Source organism: Schistocerca gregaria, chromosome 8 (assembly GCF_023897955.1).
Source record: "Schistocerca gregaria isolate iqSchGreg1 chromosome 8, iqSchGreg1.2, whole genome shotgun sequence".
NCBI classification, from domain to species: domain Eukaryota; kingdom Metazoa; phylum Arthropoda; class Insecta; order Orthoptera; family Acrididae; genus Schistocerca; species Schistocerca gregaria.
Window position 1 is genome coordinate 111,957,709 of NC_064927.1, and position 27,622 is coordinate 111,985,330.

General features: G+C 44.7%; 1 protein-coding gene and 1 pseudogene across 1 annotated transcript in view; both read right to left on the reverse strand.

Annotated features, from left to right (window-relative positions):
• The window catches only part of LOC126284016 (nucleoredoxin-like), a 703,754-nt gene that overhangs the window by 188,501 nt on the left and 487,631 nt on the right, over positions 1 to 27,622 (reverse strand). The window contains exon 2 of the mRNA XM_049982561.1: positions 17,671 to 17,928. Coding sequence (XP_049838518.1) covers positions 17,671 to 17,928 — 258 coding nt within the window. The remainder of the gene's footprint in view (positions 1 to 17,670; positions 17,929 to 27,622) is intronic.
• On the reverse strand, positions 7,864 to 7,981 carry LOC126285531 (5S ribosomal RNA; annotated as a pseudogene).

Genomic DNA, 27,622 nt, shown 5'->3' on the forward strand with positions numbered 1-27,622 from the left:
ACGGGTCGATGGGTAGGTGTCGCTACGTCAGTAGTAACAGACTAGGATTTCGGGTCGAAGAGGAAGCGTGCTCGGATGACCGAAACAGCTCGCGTAAAGCGGGGAACTGGGGTTCGAGCCCTGATTCCGCAAAAATTTTCACCTATTATCGTTGACGCATCTCAATGCCCAGCTGCGGCTAACGTCATTAAAACTTTTGAACAATCCTTCTTGTGATGCGTTTCTTGCAATGAAACTTTCTGTAACTGAAACTGCTAGCCGTGAGGCAGACCATTTGGAGACGCCTCATTTAGCGACGCAGAGTTTGTCTGACAGCATCTCTACTCTGTGTTACAAACTCCTGAGACCCCCTCTTACGTACGGTCTTGGGAGACAGGATATTGCGAAGAGACTAAATGTTGTTTCAGAACGGATCGATCGCTCTGCATGAAGGTGCAGCAGTGATGAAATCTCCTGAGGGAGAAAAGAGTGCGTCAACAATTGTTAGCAGTCGCTCTTGCTAAGGATTATCCAGTGTCTTTGTTACCCTAGGCTGGTGACCGAACAAAGCCGTTCTGTTCTTTGTCTACTCTGTCAATCACTGTTCTTTGTCATACGAACAAATGAACCAGCATTTGACACAGTAAAATCTCGAATCGACCTCTCATCACCCAAATTGTTTCTTCTCAGAGTTCTTTGTATGACTTCCTGCCAAAACGTTAACCTTAAATTAGCGCTACATCACTGAATATCTTATTTGTGGATATCAGTTCAATGAAACGAACGGAAAGGCATTACATGATATGTTACCAGTGAAGGCCGCTCAGAAGGTGTGAATATATCGTAACAGATGAAATTTGTGCAGACTGAAGATCAAACCCTGTATTTATGCCTATCGCGAAGAGTTACTATAGTCAGTTTCACCATCCCAAAACGCCTCCAGAAGTTACGTTTTGCTCCTATTTTTCCGAACGAACAACCAAAGGTTTCTTCGTTCCACCGGATGAACGGTTATGGTGGCACACGGCGGCGTCACGCTGTCTGGTTAGGCGGGAGAATCCCTGCTTGTTTTGTTTGGAAAAACTGTAGAAAAGGATAATAAGTGACACTGAGTGTCTGCAGCGGTCCAGGCGCGGCGTTCCGATGGGGTGAGCGCTTCTGCCAGCTGCCCGCGGTAAGCAAGACGATTTGGATGAGTCCCGGTATTGTCCGAATTTTAATTTCTCAAAACGTATCAACAACTTGTAGGCGACCGCATTCGGTGACAGCTAAGGTCATGAACACCAGTGTCGTGAGGCGTCAAGCGTATATCGTACTCCACACCTTCAAACACACAAACGAGTATTTGTAATTGGTGGTTCCCGTGGTTTGTACATACTTAACCCCTTTAAGTTGGTATGAAAAACCATTTAGTATTGTTAGCAGTCTCGATTGTCACAAATCATCAGTTACAGGACGTTTCTCACTCACAGTACATATGTGGAGACATTCAGAATGTTCAACCACATTCTACATGAGGTTAAAAATACAAACTGAACACTAGCAACTGATAAATAAGATCCAACAGTTTTCACAAAATGGAATGTTAGAAGAAAAAAAACAGTATACTTCACGCAAACTGTGAACAGTAAACAATTAGAATAAATCACTGTAGACCTCCGAACCACGACTCAGCGGTGGTAGTGTAACATATACGCTTGTCAACCGTGATCGGCAAACTTCCGGTCTGATGATTGTGTGTGACAATCCACTATCGTTTGCAGTTGAGTTGTTCATAGTATTTAAGGCACTGCAGTCATGGACTATGCGGCTGGTCCAGGCGGAGGTTCGAGTCCTCCCTGGGGCATGGGTGTGTGGGTTTGTCCTTAGGATAATTTAGGTTAAGTAGTATGTAAGCTTAGGGACTGTTGACCTTAGCAGTTAAGTCCCATAAGATTTCACACATATTTTTTGTTCATAGTAGGCCATGATGGCCCAACATGATTTTCAATCCAAATGAGTTCCGTTTTCCGCAGGAGAGGGAAAATATTCACTGCTCCTATTTCCGTTATTATTCCTCTAGCCAGAAGCCGTGCGAGAGATGGCAGGTTGGGGCTCGGGCTGTGAGATGTGGGCGGCCAGAGTGAGGCTCTGTATGATTAACGAGGCGATGCGAGCCACGGCGGCCGTGGCTGGAGTCGTGTAGAAGGAGGAGCCGCCAGGAATAGACAGCCGACACCGCTGCGGCGGAGCGAAGCCCCCGTGCTCTCGCAGCAGCGTGACCAAAGCTGAAGTTACACACTCTCTCAGTTTCCTGTCAAACTGCTACTATTATTACAGCTCAGGGCAGCACGGAGTTAACAATTACCGTGCACCGGTAGGTAACGGTTCGCACGTAAATCTTCGATTTCTGTTACATATAAAAGGTTATTCAGATACATCGTTAACGCCAAATATTTGTGAAAACGTTTAGATTAGCACAAAAATGTTTTCACCTTGTTGAGTTTTAAGTGTTTCCACATTAAAGAACATAGACTGATCAGGGAGAACAATACTACCTGTCTAAAAGCCGGCATCTTCACCTTTGGCATGAATAACAGCGGCGGGCCGAGGTGGCCGAGCAGTTCAAGGCGCAACAGTCTGGAACCGCGCGACCGCTACGGTCGTAGGTTCGAATCCTGCCTCGGGCATGGATGTGTGTGATGTCCTTAGGTTAGTTAGGTTTAAGTAATTGTAAGATTTAGGGGACTGATGACCTTAGAAGTTAAGTCCCATAGTGCTCAGAGCCATTTGAACCGTTTGATAACAGCGGCGACGTGTCGTGGCATGGAAGCATTGAGGTCTTGGAAGGTCGCTGGAGGGAGTTGGCAGCACATTTGCACACACAAATCACCTAATTGGGTTGAGATCTGACGAGTTGGAGGACCAGCACATCAATTGAAACTTGCCACTGTGTTCCTCGAATCGCTCTGTCACATTCTTGGCCTTATAATATGGAGCTTTATCTTGGTGCAAAATGCCACTGCTGTCGGAACATGATCGTCGTGAAGGCTGTCATGGTGTGTTGCACGAGCTCCACTGGACCCGTGGATGCCCACGTGAATACTACTCAGAGGAATGTTCCCGAGAGGTGTTTTCCGAATCGATATACATGTACAAATGATTACAGTTTCAGAAAAAAAAAACCATTTATTCAAGAGAAAGAGATTAACAAACTGAGCAAGTCATTTACGCGTTGTCGCATGTCTGACCCTTATGTAAACAGTTATTCGGCTTGGGATTGATTGACAGAGTTGTTGGATGTCTCTCTGAGAGGAATTGTGCCAAATCCTGTCCAACTGGAGCGTTAGATAGTCAAAATCCTCAGATGATTGGAAGGCCTTGCCCTTAATCCTCCAAACGTACTCAATTGGGGAGAGATCCAGTGAGCTTGCTGACCAAGGTAGGGTTCGGCAAGCACGAAGACGAGCAGTAGAAACTCTCGTTGTGTGCGGGCGTTCATTATCTTGCTGAAATGTTGGTCCAGGATGGCTTGCCATGAAGGGTAACAAAACTGGGCGTAGAATATCGTCGACGTACCTCTGTGCAGTAAAGGTGTCGCGGACGACAACCAGTGGGGCCCTGCTACGAAATGAAGTGTTACCCAAGACCATCACTCCTCCTTGTCAGGCCCCATGATGGGCATCAGTCAGGTTGCTATCCCACCACTGTCTCAGGTACCTCCACAAACGTCCTAGTTGGTTATCGGGGCTCAGTTCGAAGTGGGCCTCCTGGCTGCAGACAATTCCACTCCAGACAGTGAGATTCGAGGCAGAAGACGTGTCTCGAGATGCCTCAGACAGTGGTAGGATAACAACCTAAGCGTCACACGTCATGCAGCCCGATAGCCAGGAGCGATGGTCTGCTGTACCATTTCGTTTCATAGAAGGACCCGTTTCCTTGTCATCAGCGGCACTATTCCCCGTTTTGTTGACCTTTACGGCGAGCCATCCTGGGCCTAAATGTCAGCAAGATAATGCACGCCTGCACACAGTGAGAGTTTATACTGCTCGTCTTCGTGCTTACCAAGCCCTACCTTGGTCAGAAAGGTCACCAGATCTCTCCCTAATTGAGAACGTTTGGAGCATATTGGGCAAGACCGTCCTACCATCTTATGATTTTGACGATCCAACGCACCAGTTGGGCATAATTCGGCACGATATCCCTAGGGGGCATCCAAAAACTCTATAATTCAGTGCCAAGCCGAATAACTGCTTGCGTGAGGGTCAGAGGTGAACCAACGCGTTATTGACTTGCTCAATTTGTGAAGCTCTCTCTCTTGAATAAATCGTCCAATTTTTCTTAAATTACACTCCTGGAAATTGAAATAAGAACACCGTGAATTCATTGTCCCAGGAAGGGGAAACTTTATTGACACATTCCTGGGGTCAGATACATCACATGATCACACTGACAGAATCACAGGCACATAGACACAGGCAACAGAGCATGCACAATGTCGGCACTAGTACAGTGTATATCCACCTTTCGTAGCAATGCAGGCTGCTATTCTCCCATGGAGACGATCGTAGAGATGCTGGATGTAGTCCTGTGGAACGGCTTGCCATGCCATTTCCACCTGGCGCCTCAGTTGGACAAGCGTTCGTGCTGGACGTGCAGACCGCGTGAGACGACGCTTCATCCAGTCCCAAACATGCTCAATGGGGTACAGATCCGGAGATCTTGCTGGCCAGGGTAGTTGACTTACACCTTCTAGAGCACGTTGGGTGGCACGGGATACATGCGGACGTGCATTGTCCTGTTGGAACAGCAAGTTCCCTTGCCGGTCTAGGAATGGTAGAACGATGGGTTCTATGACGGTTTCGATGTACCGTGCACTATTCAGTGTCCCCTCGACGATCACCAGAGGTGTACGGCTAGTGTAGGAGATCGCTCCCCACACCATGATGCCGGGTGTTGGCCCTGTGTGCCTCGGTCGTATGCAGTCCTGATTGTGGCGCTCACCTGCACGGCGCCAAACACGCATACGACCATCATTGGCACCAAGGCAGAAGCGACTCTCATCGCCAAAGACGACACGTCTCCATTCGTCCCTCCATTCACGCCTGTCGCGAGACAACTGGAGGCGGGCTGCACGATGTTGGGGCGTGAGCGGAAGACGGCCTAACGGTGTGCGGGACCGTAGCCCAGCTTCATGGAGACAGTTGCGAATGGTCCCCGCCGATACCCCAGGAGCAACAGTGTCCCTAATTTGCTGGGAAGTGGCGGTGCGGTCCCCTACGACACTGCGTAGGATCCTACGGTCTTGGCGTGCATCCGTGCGTCGCTGCGGTCCGGTCCGAGGTCGACGGGCACGTGCACCTTCCGCCGACCACTGGCGACAACATCGATGTACTGTGGAGACCTCACGCCCCACGTGTTGAGCAATTCGGCGGTACGTCCACCCGGCCTCCCTCATGCCCACTATACGCCCTCGCTCAAAGTCCGTCAACTGCACATACGGTTCACGTCCACGCTATCGCGGCATGCTACCAGTGTTAAAGACTGCGATGGAGCTCCGTATGCCACGGCAAACGCTGACACTGACGGTGGCGGTGCACAAATGCTGCGCAGCTAGCGCCATTCGACGGCCAACACCGCGGTTCCTGGTGTGTCCGCTGTGCCGTGCGTGTGATCATTGCTTGTACAGCCCTCTCGCAGTGTCCGGAGCAAGTATGGTGGGTCTGAGTCACCGGTGTCAATGTGTTCTTTTTTCCATTTCCAGGAGTGTATGTGTACTTGAATACGCATGCCTGTACCAGTTTCTTTAGCACTTTAGTATACGTGACAGTTCTGCGAATTTACCTTCATTTAGCAATAAAGTGTTCCGGAATGTTACAAATTCAGGGTTCCGATAAATCACAAAAGAAGATTTACGAACTAATCAGTTTATTACTACGCAGCTTTAGATCACACAAGCTGCATATTGTTGTTCGTCACCTCTTTCTTTATCCTTCGTAACCTTCTCTTCGTTCTTTTATTTATCCTAGTGTCCTTGGTAAGATATTGTAGCTTTCTCCACTTCGGTCACTCGCGGCCGATAAATAACAGTTAGACCTTAAATATTATTCCTTCCAGTCTGGATGTATAAAATTTTCTAGTAAATGAAGCCAACTAATTGTACAACCAGTGGACGTTACCACTGTATTCATTACATGTAACTTCAACATTGTTAGTTCGCTAAATACTGTGTTCGGATTTCATTCCCCTATGCAGCTGTTGAAGCTGTCGTTGGGATTGTGGGATAGACCATGAGGATGTCTCCAAAGAAGATTTGTATTTGCCAGATTGTTTATGCTTAATTGCCCCATAACAGCAAGGAATGGCAGTGAGTGTGTTGTATTCCTGTACACCCAATTTCTGTAGGTGACTCTTGAACCAAATTATGTGTATTATTCAATGTTGCTTTGAAATAGTTTCTTTATTCTTGGAATTTATTACACAGGAAACACATACACTAAAATAAAATAACATAGTAACAACTATGAAACAAACGTATTTCAAATTCCGAAAGCAAGAGTCAACAAATACTGTATACTTACGCACTTTATAAAGACAGGGGGCTAGCGCCTGTGCAACATTACATTCACACTAAATTTACGAACAAACGGATAATGGGAAAGTAGACAATCTATATGTTCTTGTAATATCTACAAATGCTCTTATATATTGAGCGGGTACATTTTTTCAAATTTTTGGTAATTTTTCACGAGCAGGTCCCCTTACGCACTGGAGATTTCAAGTACACCATGTGAGTTCATTTACTAGCCATTTACGCACATCTGTATTACTAAACGGCTAAACTACAGCGCATTTCCACTGTACGCTGCAGACTTCGTATCTAACGATTTCCAAGGTGCAAACAAAATGTGGTTTTCAGTATTTCATATAACTGTTGACCGACGTGCCCGAATTGTCGAGCGCGTTAGAGCGCCCATTCCGGGAGACGGGGAGGCGCGCTGGCCCCGTATCGAATCCACCCGGCTGATTAACGTGGAGGCTGGTGCGCCGGCCAGGCTCCACGCGGTGTTTAGGCGGTTTCTCACACCCCACGACGCCAATACCGGGCTGGTACCCACGTGCGGCTTCAGGTGCACACTTCGCAAACATTAACAAAACGGTCTTAATACACTTACATGAGCTGTAATACTGCACACAAACAGATTTGGTGCACAAATTCCGTCACAGGGAGAAATGGTAGCGACAGGAACGATATAATCCGGGCACTCATTGCCACTTACAACGCCAAAACCACAGACCCTGTGGAACACAGGAGAAAGCCAGTAACAAGCAGAAGGTATGATTATTGACCGAATTAAAAAATTTAAGATGCTGTCATCTGCCCAGTAAGAAGAATGATCGCACATTAAAGGTTTAACGCAGTAGACAAGTATTAAATTTAGAAACTATGTCTATGTTCTGAGGAAGCGTAACTCGCGCATACAAACTACTCAGATGACATCCATCCAGTGACTCAACAAACTTTAAACATAATTTCAAAGCTCTAGTAAAACCAAAATAATTAGGGTTTTGGATCTTCCGCCACATAGGTTTTACATGCTTAACATCAAATATTTAACGCGTTTCTGAAGTGGACAGAGGTTTTGTACAATGGAGTTCGATTATTTGCAAAACTGAGGTTGGAGTGATTAAAACTAAACTAAACTCCGTCCGAACAGGCCATGAAGGCCCAACGGTGCCGACCGGCCACTGTGCCACCCTCAGCCCACAGGCGTCAACGGATGCGGATATGGAGGTGTGTGTGGTCAGCACACCGCTCTCCCGGCCGGTTTACGAGACCGGAGCCGCTACTTCTCATACAAGTAGCTCCTCAGTTTGCCTCACAAGGGCTGAGTGCTCACCGCTTGCCAACAGCGCTCGGCAGACCGGATGGTCACCCATCCAAGTGCTAGCCCAGCCCAACAACGCTTAACTTCAGTAATCTGACGGGAACCGGCGTGACCACTGCGGCAAGGCCGTTGGCGAGGCTGGGATCATTATTAGACAAAAATAGGCTTGATAATTACTGCACAAACAACATCGATGTACCGTGGAGGCCTCACGCCCCACGTGTTGAGCAATTTGGCGGTACGTCCACCCGGCCTCCCTCATGCCCACTATACGCCCTCGCTCAAAGTCCGTCAACTGCACATACGGTTCACGTCCACGCTATCGCGGCATGCTACCAGTGCTAAAGACTGCGATGGAGCTCCGTATGCCACGGCAAACTGGCTGACACTGACGGCGGCGGTGCACAAATGCTGCGCAGCTAGCGCCATTCGACGGCCAACACCGCGGTTCCTGGTGTGTCCGCTGTGCCGTGCGTGTGATCATTGCTTGTACAACCCTCTCGCAGTGTCCGGAGCAAGTATGGTGGGTCTGACACACCGGTATCAATGTGTTCTTTTTTTCATTTCCAGGAGTGTATAATCATTTGTTTGTCTGGACACTTACATCAGACCTGACGATTTCCGTCTCAATCGGATGCTTCCATCGTGATGTGTCTTTTTTTTGTCTTAGGGTGTATATGTGCGCTCTCTGCCAGGATTGAGTTGCCACTGTCAATAAATTACAAATTAAGGATGGAACACGCACATGCCAATAAATATTCAAAATACGTTGATCATCTGGTAAAACAAGCCAAATACCACTCAGGATAAAAATCATAGAATAGACTACTACATCAGAAAAAGAATTAAAAGGTAACTTACTCTCAGCCATCTGTAGACCACAAAAGAAAATTTACAAGCAATATAGTTATTTTAGGAAACTTCGTTTCCAAAGAAGAACTTCTTCAATTAATGCACATATGCATTATAAATGTATTATGGTACCAGTACAGGAATGTTAACGCTGCTGGTTTTTCTTGTTGTTTCGGTTACTTGCAAGTAAAAGGAAAAAGTTAATTTCTCTCGCAGTGATATATAATTATTGGCACAAATAAGAACAAACTTCACACAACCAGCACACTTTTCCCTCTGGGATACAAATATGCGCTCGGCAGGTTCTGACTTTCAAAGAAAGAAAAGGTAGCAATACTGTAGTTGCAAAAAGTGCAACGAATGTAAAAACTGAAGATACGAATTTCTTCTTTAATTCGTGTGCAAGAGTGACTACCACAATCGCAAAGACACTCCTTGTTTGAAATGTGTTAAAGGTTTCAGAACAGTCTTATGCTAATACTAAATTTATTATTCTGGTGTACAAAGAACGTATAATTTTGAATACATAACTAGACGACATTACGTTATGTATGTGGTCCTCAAATGAATAAACAGATAAATTGAAACGATGTCAACAAACAGGTTCAGGAGGAATAAGACGAGGCAAGATATGACTTATCTACTGGTGCACAACCTATATACAGGTTTCCGTTTATTAATATGTAAGAGGCACGCAGAATGATGGTGCATTTGCGGACAGAATCTCTGAAATTAACATAACCTGATTAGCCACACATTAGTTTCATACTTGGAAATAATTAGGTAGTGAAAACAGCAACCGGCCACACTAATTTTCGGAATCACTAAGCCACAGCAGCAAATTATACCAGGTGTGAGCTCTGTGTCACGGGAGGCTCACGACGCTCAGACTCGTTGCGACCACGAAAGTCGATACGCATCCCCTAAGGTCGAAACTGGGCTCCGACACAGCGTAGTGACGTCACAGAGAGACACCACGCGGTGAACGTAACGTCTCGCGCCAGAGCAACAGGCGGGCGCCCACTGGGTATCGAGGTAGGTCAGGACAGCACAGGCGACATGCGATCTTGCGTTATCTCGTTGAAAGATAACGTCACTGGGACCTCGAAGATAAGACAGAGCTGCCGGCCTTAGAACGTCAGCAATGTAACGCGTACTGTGTAGATCACCTGCTCTGTGAAACAGAGGTGATCGAGCTGTGTACCCAACGGAACCCGTTGCCATACGACAGCGGCTACGCTCGTCTGACGATGCCAAACCCAGAGTGGAGACTCCGCACGTGCTTTGTGTGTCTGTTAATCATTTGCAACTCACAGATATAGTATATATCGTACCAGTTTCAACTTCGTTGCGTACCGACGTCGTGGCAGGCAGTTTTAATGGTCAGTAATATTTTAAACACAGAGACACCGGCAGAACGTTCCCTCCGTGATGTGGAACGATAGTAATTTCTGTTCCTTGTATCGTAGATCCGAAAGACACGAGTTCAGTCGTGCTTTACTCTCCGATATCCTACATGCAATTCCGAAAAAAAACACATATAGAACTTAGCATTTATGTGTTTTGAACATCAAATGATTGATGTCTTGTGCTAAAGCGTGCGTTATCGCACGGAACGTAGCTGACCCACTCTCAATTCAGGGATACCCTCAACGAGCACCTCTTTTTACCATAGTGTAGTCAAACCAATTATATGTAGTAGGAAACGGATTGTGGTGTTCTACCCCTGCAGTTAGGAATCTGCCAGGACATATTCGTTTTATCTTTTCTTGCTGTTAATGTATTGATAATTCTTGCCCCACGATACGCCTGGCAGCAGAACAAGAAAGCCACTGCAGTCAACGATGACAGCGGTTTGGTTTGCCCTTTTTTTGTGATAGACCATACATGAATTCATTGTAGTCACTCACCACATCAGAATGCGTTATAAGGGCTATGTTTTTCAAACGGTGTACTGTATTTGAACATTTAACGTTAATATATGAAGATGGTTTCTGTTCTTTCGGACATGTGGAAAATGGTTTTAATGTTTTTCTCAAATAACCTGGCACTCTCGCTTTGGACGGTCGAGCATACGGAAGAAACACCATACGCTTTTTGTCTTCTTTTCAATCGTCTTCTTCCTTTTATTGATCTACTGGAGAGAGTGTCTTATCTGTGTCTCCGAGAAGCTGTTTCTCCGAAAGATTTCCTTCAAACGCCGCAACTCGGTGGGCAGACTCACCGCGCCACATATGTCCCGTGCTCTGTGCACCAGGGTGGTGAGCACAGATTTCCATTGTGCTATTTGATGGCAGATATAGGCGTTTAGGTAGTCCATGGGTGTCTTTCTTTCTGTCTCTGAGTGTCACCAGGATATCGAGGAAAGGCATCCATCCGTTTCCTTCTGTCTTCATGGTGGACTTTCTACTGTCGAGTATGCTGTTACGGTGGTCAGGAAATTCCTGCGGGTTTCTTCGCCATGCAGCCACACCTCAAATGTGTCGGTCACGTATGGATGGAACCTTTCAGGTTATCGGTGCATGGCGCAAGACGGGATTCCACAAGCAACTCCGTCTAACAGCTAGTAGGGCTCCCACCACATGGGTAGAACGTGGTAGTAAGCGCGTGGTGGAAAAGTTCCACAGTTTTCGTCGAAGTGGCTCCCGAGGATTCCTCTAGCGCTACCCGTGTGAAGAGAGACGTGACGTCGGAACTGACAGGCAGGTTACCCTTGTCTTGATGTATCTCCTGAAGCATCTTCGCAAACTCAATTGAGTCTTTGACATGATTTGTGCCGTGACTTATGAGAGGTTTTAGTAGGTGCACCAGGTGTTCAGCTACTCCATACAATGGTGAATTTATAATGTCCGTCTTATGTATCTTTGAGAGGCCATATAACATTGATGGTAACGGTGCTTCGGGATAAAGCCTTCCGACCATATCATAGTCCATATACCAACAGTGGTATTGAACGTATACGAAGAAGCGCGGTACAAATGGTCACAGGTTTGTTTTATTCATGGGAGAACGTATCGCGTATGTTGAAAAACATGAATTGGCAAACTCTTGAAGATAAGACACAATAACGTCGAGGAAGACTACTTACAAGGATTCAGGAACCAGAAATGAATGAAGTATCTATAAATATTCTTCACCTCCTATGTGTTGCCCTCATAGGTACCGTGAAGACAAGACTAGACTAATTATTACAGTATTCACAAAGGCATTTAAGTAGCAAGTCTTCTCGCATTCCATACACGACTGGAAGGTTTAATCCAATTGAACGTCTTTGTAGTAAGCTAGAAAGAGGTTAAGAGCATTGATACATGGAAGAGGAATGCCTACAAAGTATTAACATTGTCGTCATATTTATGTACAATGTAATTTTCATTGTATGTATTAATAATACTTTATTCTCCACTGTGTGAAGCCATTGGTACAGAATTTTTATAAAGTTAGGCCTAGTATGCATGAACAACCGTGTTTGAATACCTTTTTCCATGACTGTATTTGACAACGCCATCTTCGAATCTTGACCGTTAATTGAATAACATCGGAACTTAAAAGTTACTGACGCCTTATTTTGCAGAATTTCGAATACATACACTTTACTGAATAACTTTGGAACTTTCAAGTTACTGATACGAAAAGGATATCAAAGAATAGTGGAAGTATTTTGACTTGTTGTTTTTTTGATCTGCAGAGATTCTTTGCATGTGAGAAATCAGCAGTATAACATCTGTAGAAAAAGCAACTGTCATTTTGATAATAACTTAAAAAATGTTCAAATGTGTGTGAAATCTTATGGGACTTAACTGCTAAGGTCATCAGTCCCTAAGCTTACGCACTACTTACCTAAATTATCCTAAGGACAAACACACACACCCATACCCGAGGGAGGACTCGAACCTCCGCCGGGATAATAACTTATCCACGTTGACAAAACGAACTGAAAGATTAACATTTTTCAAACAAATCACTGACAATGTGTGGTAGATCACGCCCCTAAAGCAGCTTATTTGTAACCGTAAACGCTGCAAAAGGCTGAAACACAGAAACTGCAAGTCGTTTGCTCTACACGTCCAAGCATTAGTAAGCTCAGCGAAAGGTAATACCTGGGTTGCCGGAATTAAATACAGCTACAGCTATACCATGCAAATTATTCTTAAGTGAAAGGCACAATATAGCCCTCTTTTTATCATTTATTACTGGCTTCTTCCCGTTCCATACGCGTATGGAGTGTGGGATGTAAGGTGCGTAAACGCCTCTGTGTGCGCCATATTTTTGCTTGACCTTGTCCTCCCAGTTGCTACAGGAGCGATACGTAGTATGTCGCAGTATATTCTTAGGTTATTCATTTAAGTATCGTTCTTGGAAATGTGTAAGTAGGCATTCATAGACAGCTTGCATCTACCTTCAGACGTCTGCCAGTTGAGCTTTTTAGTGCATCTCCGTGAGGATCTTCCGTGGTACATCCGAAACTGTCTGTGCTGCTGCTCTCTGTATAAGTCCAGAATCCTTCCTTAGTCCTGTCTGGTATGGTTCGCACACATTGAGTAACATTAAAGGATGGGACATGCAAGTGTCTCATAAGCCATCTGGTTTTTAGATTGTGTTTCCGTAATATTCTAGCAATGAACTGGAATATGCTATGATTCCATTTCGTATGGGTACAAATTGTTCACCAATTCCAGTTGCGATCACTGACACTGTATCCATGGTATACTATGTTTCCTGTCATGTGAAATGTAAAGTTTTACATTTATCAACATTTAAATGAGTTGGTAACCATTAAACCATTTCGAAATCTTATCAACATCAGAATGAATAATCGTGCAGACAATATTGCTTTACAGGTGACTTCATCATCTGCGAAATGTCTGAGGTTACTCTTAATATTGTCTGCAGACTCATTAATATATTCGGTTGGTGCATAAGTTCGTAGCGTTTTTCCATACGTTTAACAAATACAACACATACATATAAGAGAGACCTTAGTGATGAGTAACGTATTTACAACAGTCTGCCAACGCTGGGATTCCGCGACAGTAGAAATCGCGTGGTTTCGAGGCAAAGAACTCGCCGAGCCCTGTTCGGAACGCATATTCACCCGAAAAGTAACTTCTGTAGAGAGCGTAAAAGGTGAAAATCTGAGAGCGCAAGATCAAGTGAATAAGGTGGGTACAGAATGACTTTTGAACCTAACTCCTGTCCGTCAAGCTGAATGCGGCACGCAGCAGTCAGCCTCGTCCATGTTCTTGGATTGCATCTGCAAGACGTCTCTGTTATGATGACGACGAACGAGTCATCGCCAGTGTTTTCTGGTGGCCACTGCTAAATGGAAACATATAAACCACAGCAGGTTTGTCAGTAACGGCGATAAGGTGCTGGCTGCATGGTGTGGATCTGCAACGAATATAATTACAAACTGATAGGCTATTGAGGCCTCACTTAGGCCATACGTTACTAAGCACCTTGTTAGAGACTGCTTCCTATTAGCTGAAGGCTATGTTACTTTAGTACGAGTTTTTGACGTTCCGAGCAAGAGTGGACGAGAACTGGTCACGACTCCCGGATCGGACCGCGGTCGATAACTGCAACCCCTAACAAGTGTGGTATCGAACGTTGATACCACAGTCTCACTTGTTGACAATAAATGTAAGCAGTGATGATTACACCTCGGGAAAGTACTGCAGCTCTCCGTCACCGTTCCACCGGACGCAGAACGTTATCTTTTGTGGACACGCGAAGGTCTCTGTACGGGAAATTGCTGCTTTATTTGGTCGCAACCAATCCCTTCTTTTACCTTGCGTTACGATAAAGACACTTTTCCTTCTCTCCAGCATACAGTACCGATAGACCCGAGTTTTTAGCCTTTACTATTGCACGGAAATGTAGCACGATGGTGGAATGATCACAATTCACCACATCTGCCAGTTCTCGAGCACGCCCACGTTGATCATTGTGGGTTAGTGCGCTTAAATGATCATAAAAAAAAAATGATCGTCGTTAAAGTGAGAAAACCGTTATTTTGTCGCCCTTTGCCCAGTCGCATTATCCTCGTACACGGCACAAGCGTTTCTGGCTGCTTCCGTTGCTGCCCCCTCTCTATTGAACTCAAACAGCAGAACGTGTCGAAAATGTTCTGATTTCTGCTCGTGCCACGCCATTTCCTAGACTCCACGACTCCGCTCACTATCTCCAAATGACAAAATGACAATATATAAAAATCAAATAGGACCAGTGGTCTAAAAATAAAAAATGACCATCGATAAATAAATCCATAGCAACCGGAAAACCACCATGCAAAACGAAAAGGCTGCGAACTTATGCACCAAACTAATAAAACATAAACAGCAAGAGCCAACACACTTCCCTGAGGCTGACCTGAAGTTACTTCTACATCTGTCAGTGTCATTCCACGCAAGGTAACGTGGTTCGTCGTTCGCACCAAGAAACCGTCAGTTCAGTTAAAAATCTGCCTTGACACCCCGTACTTCCGTTGATAAGAGTGTGGTCTGATGCTTTTCGGATATCAAGCAATACAGCATTTTGCAAGAAACGACATTTTGTCTATGGAGTGCGTGGTTGATTCTCTTGTAAAATTTTTTTGTTTATTTATGGACATGTTTATGACACAGACATAACCGGCATCGGCCATACAACGACCATCTTCAGATGCTAAAGGCATAAACATGTGATTGTGTCTATGAATAAACAAAAAAATTTACAATACAGCATCTGACTGACTACTTCCAACCATGGTTTTCATGGTGCCGTACATCAGAGAAAGGAAGTACCCTCAGTAGCAGCAAGTGTTTTCCTTTTTGTTGCTAGAGACGAGCTCCTTGCACGCCGTGGTTTTTATTGCGGCGCTCCGTCCGTTTTTTCGAAAACTATTAGGGGAAAAAATGTTATTTTTGCACATCTTACTGTCTGGTATCATCACTCGATAAGTATCTGAATTCCTTTTCGCTATCCGTCATATCTACTGCGCTGCATCAGATTAAGTAATACACTGAGCGAATATATTGCAGAGGTAAATACGCATTGCGTGAAGTTTACGTATGGTTTATTTTAGCTCATACATTGCACATGTTGATAAGATATCGAAACTTAATTTAAAATTGAGAAGGGTATCTGATTTGATTCTCGAGTTATTGGGTTTTATATCTGAAGGACGGTCGAATGCGATGCGCCCATTTACGTCCTTGCACATTGCGAACCATGTGATCATAAAAATCGTCGTTGTTTCATAAACGATTCAAGATATCGAAATAAGGTTTTGTGCAAGTGACAGTGAGCCGTAGTAAATTTGCTGTTTTGAAGATCGCGCCGCAACGCGTAGTGTGAAGCAGTCGCCCTCCGTTTCTGGCGGTGGCGCCGCTGTGGCAATCGCAGCTTTGGTGTCTCCCTCTGGTGGGAAAGGTTGCCTGTTCAAGCGCATTTAAGGGGCGCTATGGGCTCGCCAAAGGGTCAGGGGTTCACTCGGGGCGAGTTTGGTGAGCTGGTCAGCCGGGTCAGTGTGGGACAGTCAGTGTCTGACTGTCGTCCGGAGTGCTAGTATGTGTTAGGCCGCCAGTATGCTCGAGTTTGTTCAGGCAACGGTCATTGGCGGTTGGATCGGCCGGTTGGTCGGTCGCGCACTGAGACACAAGATAACTTGTCCGTCTTGAGCGTCGGCGCATGTGAGGTCGCCACGTGAGTCCAGCGGGCCGCGCCGTATAGCGAGGGGCTGTGGCTTCGCAGCTGACACGAGAACAACAGGAGTCAACCAACGACATCGGTCTGGTCGGGGGGAACTGCGACGCCGTGAGACGGGAGATCTGCGCGCCTTCCTGCGTCCGTTGAAGCGGCTGGCAGGCGACGGTTCGGAAGAGCGTTTGGGGGTGCTGCGCCAGGTCTTCGCCAGAAATCGCCGTTTATTAGAAGTTAAGTTACTGGAGATATGTTGTTGATTTACTTGTTACATTCTACTTGTTTTCTTGGTCAGTATCTCGTTTCCAGCATGCTCGTCTGTCTCTCGTTCACATTTGTTAGGCAGTTAGTGTCTGTCTGTCGGTCTGCCATACGTTAGTAGCTGCCTCTGTTTGTTGGATTCGGTATTAACGAATTTATTGCTTAAGGTGTAAAGGCCGAATTCTTGAAATGTGTTTTTATCTTGCCTATCATCTTGAGAGGTGGTATATGTGTAATGTAGAGCATGTTTGTACATTTTATGTAAGACTGTATTTCATGGGATTTTATTTAAAAGGTCATTTTAGTATGTAAAATTGCCACCCTCGCACCGTAACAGTTCTTTTAAAAACAAGTTGCACTTTCGGTGGCAAATAATTTTTAATGTGAATGTTTTGTACTATTTCTGTCCCTTTTATGGGGTGCATTGTTTATGTTGTGTAAGTTGTTAAAATTTTTAGTTTAAAGTAATCTGGTGTGTTGCAGATTTGCACCAGTTATTTCTGCCTCTGAATAAATTGTAACTTGATATTTTACAGGGTGCTTTTTCATTATAATTTTAAATCTTTTAGGAATAAATTTCAATTTATTGAAACAAAATTGTTTTCATCAGTTACCCGGTGGTAACTACTTCGACGCTTACATAGAGTGATTAAATGTGTTAATGTTCTTGATGAATCGCTAGTGAATAAAGTAAATTCTTAATAAAATGTTTTGAAAGTAAATTCACGGTTCAAACAGCAAGCAATGAGGCACGTGTGTTGTGTGATAAACATTCGAAACTTTTTCATTCAGCGAGATATGAGAGTAACTCGTCCACAGCAGTGAGAGGTCGGCGGCTCAGGACGCATTCCGACATCCGTACAGAGCACTGCAGGAAAATTGAAGCGGCCCGAGTACGCACGTCTACAGCACCTGGGGAACGGCGTAGCATGACGTGCACGCTCGCTCACGTCAGGGAAACGGTTAAAGCTTCGCGACCACGCCGAGTGAGCAGCCGAATGGCAGAGCGGCGGTGCAGGCAGGTACGCACCCAGTGCGCGGAGAAGTAGAGCCCGGCGATGGTGGCGTCGACGTCCCGGAAGGCGGTGGAGCTGCCGTCGGCGGCGACGAGCGCGGCGGCGTGCAGGACGTGGGAGACGGGGCGCGGCCGCCAGGGGAAGCCGCGGCCCTCGGGGTCCCGCAGCAGGTGCTCGCCCGCCGCCGCAGACAGCACGCGGCCCGTCCCGCCCTCCAGCAGCACCAGCGACGGGCAGCCCGAGCGCGCGCGATAGCGCCGGCACAGCCGCGCCTGCCACACACACCGCAAGCCACACACTGACGGACGCGCACTTCACAAAGCAACGGCGCAGTAATAAAGCAGCGATGTGTATACACCCAAGCGCTAAGCAAACTGGTATAGGCATGCGTATTCAGAGGTATGTAAACTAGCAGCAACCCCTGTGTAAGACAAGTGTCTGGCGCCGTCGTTAGATCGGTTACTGCCGTTACAATGGCAGGTTATCAAGAGTTAAGTGAGTCTGAACGTGGCGATGGGACACAGCATCTCCGAGGTAGCGATGAAGTGGAGATTTTCTCGTACGACCATTTCACGAGTGCAGCGTGAATATCAGGAATCTCCGAATATCAGGAATCTCCGACATGGCTGCGGCCGGACAAAGATCCTGCAAGGTCGGGACCAATGACAGGCAGAAGTGCAACCCTTCAAAATGGTGCAAATGGGTCTGAGCACTATGGGACTTAACATCTGAGGTCATCAGTCCCCTACACTTAGAACTACTTAAAACCAACTAACCTAACGACATCACACACATCCATCCCCGAGGCAGGATTCGAACCTGCGACCGTATCAGTAGCGCGGTTCCGGACTGAAGCGCCTAGAACCGCTCGCCCATAGCGGCCGGCCGTGTGTAAGCATCCTGTCTGCTCACCTGCATCCGTTCATGTCCACAGCGCATTCTGACAAACTTGGACAATTCAAGCAGGACAATGCGACACTACACACGTCCAGAACTGCTACAGAGTGGCTCCAGGAGCACCGTTCTGAGCTTAAACACTTTCGTTGACCACCAAACTCCCCAGACAGGAATATTATTGAGCATATTGGGATGCCTTCCAACGTCCTTTTCAGAAGAGATCTCCACCCCCTCATACTCTTACGAATTTATCGACAGCTCTGCAGGATTCATGGTGTCAGTTCCCTCCAGCACTACTTCAGACGTTAGTGGAGTACATGCAACGTCGTGTTCCGGCGCTTCTGCGTGTTGTGATGTCCTCATCATCATTTCATCCTCATCACCGGCACGCAAGTCGCCCAGTGTGGCGTCGACTGAAATAAGACTCGCACTCGGCGGTCGAATGTCCCCGGATGGGGCCTCCCGGCCACAATACCAAACGATCATTCCATTTTTTGCTTGCTCGCGGGGTCCCTACACGATAACACGATATTAGGCAGGTGTACCAGTGTCTTTAGCTCTTCAGTGTATTTGCACATGGCCATTTGCATAACGTGCTTAATGTTTTTAAATATTTTAGTTATGACAAACCTCTTCAACCTTGCCGTCTTTTTATCTAAATGACTACTTGGTGTGAGGTCTAACCTAACACGTTTCCAAAACAATTTTTTTTTTAATATTTGAAGTTGAAACCGGTTGTTTTAAATAAGGAAATTTTTATGCAATCTTCACTCTAGAATGTTTTTACCTTGTATCTAAGTATTTCTGCATGACACGATTTTCTATACCGTGTCACTGTAACGTAATTAGAATGGATTCGACAATATGAATCAGTTCAATAGAAAACGTAAAAAATATTATTTCCATGTCTATAAAAAGTAGAAAAGTAACCATAGAAAAATTGAAAATAATAATGGAAAAGCAGTTGGTGCAAATCGCTTGCCGTCCTTACTATAATAATTTCAGAGTTCCAAATACGTTTTTTTCCGACACTTTGGCGCCGTCTACAGTTCCTTGCACTGTAATTAGTTAGAAGAGATATTTCATAATATGACTGAATTAATAGAAAGCATCAAAAATATTGATGGCTGTCAGTTCTTACCAAGCTACCAAAAAACGTGAATAAAATGGAATCTGAGCTATGGTACTATACCGAAAAAGCACAATAGTATTGCTCTTCGCATCTTCAAGCCAACTTCAGTTCCTGGAATCAAACTGTTCAGATGTCCATGAAACGCGTATGCAAACTTTCACTGTACTTCTGAACGTGATCTATCTGTTGAAGCGAAGTAATAACACTCAAAATACACTAAGCGTTACATGGGCTAAAATGCGATATCCCAGGGGAGTCCCGTATATGTTCGATTCGCGATGTGGTTTGTGTTCATCACATATCCGAACATTACGCCGAATCACTTGACCGCAGCGTGGAAGTTGGCTTTATCACTGAAACCAAGTTTATTAAGAAAATCATCTTCAGTCGGCATTTTGTTAAACGTTTCTATACAAAACTCAGTTCAGTAATTAAAACTTCCGGGCTGAGAGGCCGTGGTCCAATAGTAGAAATACTTCTCCTTGAAATTCGTTGCCAGCTGCGGACAACATCATCTGAGGTGAGTCGTAGACGAAACGTCAGGGAGAAGAATTTCTACTATTGGACCACGGCCTCTTAGCTCGGAAGTTTTAATTACTGAAGACGCCGGCCGTGAAAGCCTACACGCTATGATAAAACTCAGTTCGTTTTTCCTTGTCACTTTCTCTTAAAGCTTACAACAGTTTCAGTCTGTAGAATTTAAATGATAGACGTTTCCGTAGTACCTTCGACACCGTAACGCTAGTCATATTAGATTTTAAGCTGACACATGTCGTTGGTTTACCCAGACAACTGCCAGACTTGTTCAATTTGCAGGGCCATAGACTGCTGGCCACCCTGACCCGCCACCCTATGCGATACGTAGCCAGTTTCGGTGAATCGATTGTACAAAGGGCGTTCAAAAACTTTTGCACTGTCGTCTCCAATTTTTTTAATTTTTTGGAGGAGGAGAATGAAATTTTTTTTAGCATACTTGGAACATTTAGCTATAAGTTGGTAAATAAAAGTATTTTCTTTTATTTTCAGGTGAGCCCTAATGGACCGTGAAGTAGACGTCAGGTTGCGACAACGGTCGGTGATGAAGTTACTCAAGACAGGCTATGACTCTTCACATCGATTCACAGGAAGTTGCTCCCTGTTTTTGAGAAGGACACAGTGGATCGCAGCCGTGTGCAGCGGTGGTTGCAGAGGTTCACAGAAGGTGATTTCTCTCTACTGGACAATCCACGATGCGGTAGACCATCGACGGCAGTGAGTGGTGTTAATAAGGAGACCATTGACAAATCACCCAAAATGACAGATGTGTGACGACACGACAGCTTACTGAAATGACTCGTTTGTTATTAGTTAGTATGGTATCACTGGTACACTCACTAGGATACAGAAAAATCTGTGCACGTTGGGTGCCTAGATTATTGACAAGAGAAATGAAAACGATGAGGAAGAATGTGTGCGAGGGTCTCATGAACACCTTTATTGAAGAGTGGAAACTGTTTTGACGGCGTCATTGTCCAGAATGAAACATAGTTGCTTTTGTCCGTACCTGAGAGCAAAACCAAATCCATGGAGTCACGTCATCCGGGTTCCCCTCGGAAGAAGAAACCAAGACTTTCACGAACAGCTGGCCGAAAGGTGACGGCCTCCTTATTCTGGGATCAGTGTGATGTCATTTTCATTGACTTTTTGGAACCTGGCTCCACAAATAACTGGGACCGTTACTGTTTATCACTGGACAAGCTACGACGTGCCATCAAGACCCACAGACCACAGCTTATTAGGGTCAGCTCATCAGACTACACCATGATTTCGATACTCTAGGTGTCTGCTGTTTTACCTGTTCCATGACAATGGTCATAGTTAAAAAGCATAAACGTTTGCTTCATTTTTCAAATCATAATAAAGGCCGTCGAAAGGGAAAAGCGTCGCCCTACTCTTTTCTGACGAGACAAAGGTCTGTACTACCGAGGTCCATGTAATGCCTCTTATAGTCACAGAATTACATGAACATTTCTGAAGTTTCGTGTATATAAATGTTGAATGCAGTGAAAATATTTTCTGCTTGTTGCTCAAATTATGTAGAATAGACAATCCGTGCTTTATCAGGGCACTATACCAGAGTGACAGCATAAACAGTTCGGTTTCTTAGTTAGACCAATCTGATGATCAGTCTCTTCGAAGGCCAAAAATTTCAATTAAAGCACAAACGCCTGTACTTCCACTTGCTGATTACGGCCATGCTATCTTGCAAGGTCTTTCTCAGGAGAGATCACGGCTCTTGCAGCTGGCGATGGACGCCAGCGTTCGATACATCTTTCACGTTCTACTTCCTAGTCGGTGTTCTACCGTCTTTTGCACAGCCGGCTACGTGCACACAAGCGCAGAGACTTGCACATACTCTTTTTCCTCTACCGTCTTATCAACGTACACTACCCATAATATTCCTCCTCGACCTTCGTGTGAACAACACAGCGAAAAGATTCGTCCCCTTCACAGGAAAATACTTTCTGTCCCACTCTATCACTCAATCGCCTTCTCTAAGTACTTATTAGAAGCAGAAATCCGACGCTAGAGCGACCTCCCTCTTCACACCAGAGAACTGAATAACAGCTCCAGCTACAAAAGACAGGTAATGGCATATTTATTAAAACAACGATAACGTATGATATTCTTCCTGTACAAAATCAGTTCCCCAAGTATCTTTCTTTCCCACCGGACTTTTATTTCCCAAAGCCCACCGCTGGTGCAACCTATCTGAATTTCTCTCCCTCAGAAATCGCTGTCATAACATCTCACTTTTGTACATCCATGTTGTTGTTGTGTTCTTCAGTCCTGAGACTGGTTTGATGCAGCTCTCCATGCTACTCTATCCTGTGCAAGCTTCTTCATCTTCCAGTACCTATTGCAACCTACATCCTTCTGAATCTGCTTGGTGTATTCATCTCTTGGTCTCCCTCTAAGATTTTTACCCTCCACGCTGCCCTCCAACACTAAATTGGCGGTCCCTTGATGTCTCAGAACATGTCCTACGAACAGATCCCTTCTTCTAGTGAAGTTGTGCCACAAACTTCTCTTCTCCTCAATCCTATTCAATACCTCCTCATTAGTTATGTGATCTACCCATTTAATCTTCAGCATTCGTCTGTAGCACCACATTTCGAAAGCCCATAAATACTTCTTTTATCGTGTACTGTCATTATTGTTATTATTATTAGCAGTTGTACTACTCTCGCTAGTATTTTATTAGTTAAAAGTACTGTTATTCCAGATAAAGTTAGTTACATACAAAACTTGTTTCAAATAGTCTATTCACTTTCAAGTCCACATTTCATCGGTATTGAAATTATTATCATTTTTTAAGTCGGGGAAGGTGTTGTATGATGGTATACTTTTGAGAATGTGACCTCAAAGCTGCCCTGTGATAGAAGCTTAATATATGTTCTTATTCCATTTTTAAACAATGGCATTCACTTTCTGTGTGCTGCAGATTACAAAAGTTACTATAAAAAATTAAGGTTTTTCTACGTGTGAAGACGTATTCCAAGGTGCTAAATGGTCACGGACATACGAAAAGATATTTGAAAGCTTTGCACTCGAGAAAATCTTGTCTATATTGCATTTAATCGTCTATTTGTAACATTATTTCTCTACTACACATCAATAATCAGTAAGCGAAATCAAAATAAGCAGAAATATTATCAAAAACTAGTTACGAGAGGCATTCAATAAGTCATGCGACACATTTCTTTCTTTTTTTCTTAGGGCAGCTTCGTATTATTCAGGATTCCAATACAGAATGGATTGCCATTTTGTTTCCGGTTCCAAGTGACGAACCATGTTTCATCGCCTGCGACGATGATTGGCTAAAAGTTGTCGTGGTCAGCCCTTCACGCGCAAACACTTCCGCACGGATGGTCGTTCGTTACTCTTCATGGTCTTCTGTTAGGCGGTGAGGAAAATGCATTTGAGTACCCTAACTGGTAGACGACTGTGTGAACACTGCCAGCAGAGACGTCCAGTTGTTCAGCGAGGCGTTTGATTGTGATATATGAGTCACCTCGAATGAGAGTGTCCGCACGTTGCAACACGGCAGCAGCCACGGCTGTGAGCGGCCAGCTGGCACGCGCGAGATCGGACGGGTTTGCGCGACCTTGTTGTGGTAATGACGGATGCCTCGCCCAACGACTCACCCTGCTCTTGTTCACTGTAAGGACTCCGTAGACATTCTGCAAGGGCCTATGAATGTCTGTGATGCTCTGGTTTTTCGCCGAAAGAAACTCGATGACAGCTCTCTGATTGCAACGCTCCTCCGTTACAGATGCCGTTTGCAAGACTACTTATAGCACTGCCAACAATTGGAGCTTCGTGAAACTAAAGGAATACAAATTCCCGGACGAAAAAAAAAAATTGTTACATTATGTACTGACAAAAACCATTTCAAATGTTCAAGACAGATAAATTTAGTAACATGTTAAAGAAACTCAGTTCATTTCAAAGTGTCACTCTTTCCATTGCAAAAAACCTTCTTTTGTTTCAAGGTAGGAGACGGTGCAAGACCGACTAAGTATGGCTTAACTGTCAACATGTTATATAAATAGTTGTAAAAGTGTATAGCAGTTTGCTTGCCGTAAGATTCTCCACGTTTCAGAATTTCCTATATATTCCAAATAGCTTTAGTATATTATACAGAAATTAAATGTATAGAATGAGAAATGTTTACAAATTTCGACAAAACGAAACCTCATTTATAACAACAAGAAAAACTGCAGAAATTTGCGACAATTGCTTCTGGTGGTCTCAAGTGCGTATTGCTTCGTGTGATTCTGAAATCAGTCATAAAAGAAAGGGCCTAGTCTGGTTAAGTAACTAAATAAGCAAATAAATGACATGAAACCTTGGCCCACGAAACAGTTTACACCGATGCTATAACGTGAAAGGCTGCTGAACTACGATATGGAATAGTAGTGGGTACGCCACGTCTTGCGCTCTATGCTCGTGGAATTTAATAAACAGTAATAGGACGGCAGTTGGCGTGCTATGATTCCGACTGCGGTACTGCGGTGGGTGGTGGTGGTGGGGGGGGCGGGGGGGGGGGGGGCAGGAGGAATGTAGTGAAGGGTAGGAGAGTTTCCCCGCTTTACCCCCACAGGCCGTCTACATTCTATCGAATGTTCTCCGCCTGAGACATAGCGGCGCTCAGTGACGCCAAGTAGATTCCTTGAAACTCTGTAAATTGTCAACACTAGTCGCCATTAGCACATAGTACTATAATGACCGTCGCCAAAATAGCCAGGACAAGATTATAATCTCTGCATGACGTTATCAGATGTGATCCCTCCGAACCGCATAATAACCCTGGGTTCAGTGTGGGGCGGCGGAGGGGTGAAGTGGACTGCGGTAGTCGTCGGGGGCTGTGGACCACTGCGGCAGCGGCGGGGACAGAGCCTCTCCGTCGTTTCTAGGTCCCCGGTTAACCTTACAATACAATGCAATACATTACAATACCCTGAACATCACGCACAAAATGTCAAATGGATAAAAATTTCCATTGCTAGCATCATCGATACCATATATAAACAGATGTGGTATTGCGTACGTGTTTGTATGACGTAACAAGCACGTGTGAGCAATATGCATATGGACATGATCTTTTGGACAAGGTGTTGTTTGTTTTTAAATATTTTAGCAATGCCAAACATTTTATAATGTGCTGACTTTTATCCGTTTGACATCTTCTGAGCGATGTTCAGCGCAAAACGAACATGTTTTAATACAAAAAGAATTTAAGAACTGAAAATGACCACAACGTCTCTTGAAACCGGCTGTCTCAAAAAAAAAAAGGGATTTTTACAATTAAAAACGATCGCCCTTCAGTACTCTCGAAATGAGGAAATTCAATTCAACGAAATTAGTGGACTGAAAGTGCCTACAGTTACTTTTTTATAGCGTACAATCTCGTATCACAGTGATGAAGGATCTGTCTAATTTTTAATTTAATATTATGGCTAGGACCCCCTGACGGGCATCCCGTTCGCAGGGTGCCGGTCTCTCAATTTGACGCCACTTCGGCGACCTGCAGTCGATGAGGGTGATACGATGATGATGAGGACAACACAACACCCAGTCCCTGGGCGGAGAAAATTCGCCGACCCAGCCGGGAACCGAACCCGGCCCAAAGGATTGACAACTCGTCACGCTGACCATTCAGTTACAGGGGGGCGGACAAGAGTCTGTAACAGCTACAAACAAAAAGTTTTCTTGACGCACAGAATAGATGTGCCGTCGGAGCCAACATCCTGGTGGTGGTATTCAAGAGCACGCGCGTTGTCGCACCCAGAGTCTTTTGTAAATAAATTGCATCTATAGGTGACGCTACAAAAATGGTTCAAGTGGTTCCAAGCACTATGGGACATAACATCTGAGGTCATCAGTCCTCTAGAACTTGGGACTACTTAAACCTAACTAACCTAAGACATCGCACACATCTATGCCCGAGGCAGGATTCAAAACTGCGACCGTAGCGGTCGCGCGGTTATCTAGACTGAAGCGCCTAGAACCGCTCGGTCACACCTGCCGGCTCCGGTTAGCTTTTCCGCTATTTCCCTCAGTAACTTTAACGAAAGACGGGATGGTTCCTATAGTTCTTTTGAAAAGAATTTGTCTATTTTCATCTATTTCTTCATCTACATCTACATGGATATTCTGCATTTAAGTGCCTCGCAGAGGGTTCATCGAACCACCTTCACAATTCTCTATTATTCCAATCTCGTGTAGCGTGCGGAAGGAATGAACACCTATATCTTTCCGTACGAGCTCTGATTTCCCTTATTTTATCGTGGTGATCGTTCGTGCCTTTGCAGGTCGGTGTCATCAAGATATTTTCGCATTCGGAGGAGAAAGTTGGTGATTGGAATTTCGTGAGAAGATTCCGTCGGAATGAAAAACGCCTTTCTTTGAATGATTTCCAGCCCAAATCCTATATCATTTCTGTTACACTGTCTCCCATATTTCGCGATAATACAAAACGTACTGCCTTTCTTTCAAGTTTTTCGATTTACTGAGTCAGTCCTATCTGGTAAGGATCCCACACCGTGCAGCAATATTCAAAAACAGGACGGACAAGCGTAGTGTAGGCAGTCTCCTTAGTAGGTCTGTTACATTTTCTAAGTGTGCTGCCAATAAAACGCAGTCTTTGGTTAGCCTTCTCCACAGCATTTCCTGTGTGTTCTTTTCAATTTTAGTTGTTCGTAATTGTAATACCTATGTATTTAGTTGAATTTACGGCTTTTAGATTTATCGTGTAACCAAAGTTTAACGAATTCCCTTTAGCACTGATGTGGATGACCTCACATTTTTCGTTATTTAGGGTCAACTGCCGCTTTCCCACCATATAGATATTTTTTCTAAATCGTTTTGCAGTTTGTTTTGATCTTTTGATGACTTTATTAGTCGATAAACGACAGCACCATCTTCAAACAACCGAAAACGGCTGCTCAGATTGTCTCCCAAATCGATTATATAGATAAGGAACAGCCTAGGACCTATAACACTACCTTGGGGAACGCCAGAAATCACTTTTGTTTTACTCGATGACTTTCCGTCAGTTGCTTCGAACGGTGACCTCTCTGACAGAAATCGCAAATCCAGTCACATAACTGAGACGATATTCCATAAGCACGCAATTTCACTACGAACCGCTTGTGTGGTACAGTGTCACAAGCCTTCCGGAAATCCAGAAATACGGAATCGGTCTGAAATCCCGTATCAATAGAACTCAGCACTTCATGTGAATGAAGAGCTAGTTGAGTTTCACAGGAACGACGTTTTCTAAACTTATGTTGACTGTGTGTCAATAGATCGTTTCCTTCGAGGTAATTTATAATGTTCGAACACTATATATATTCTGAAATTCTGCTGTATATCGACGTTAACGATATGGG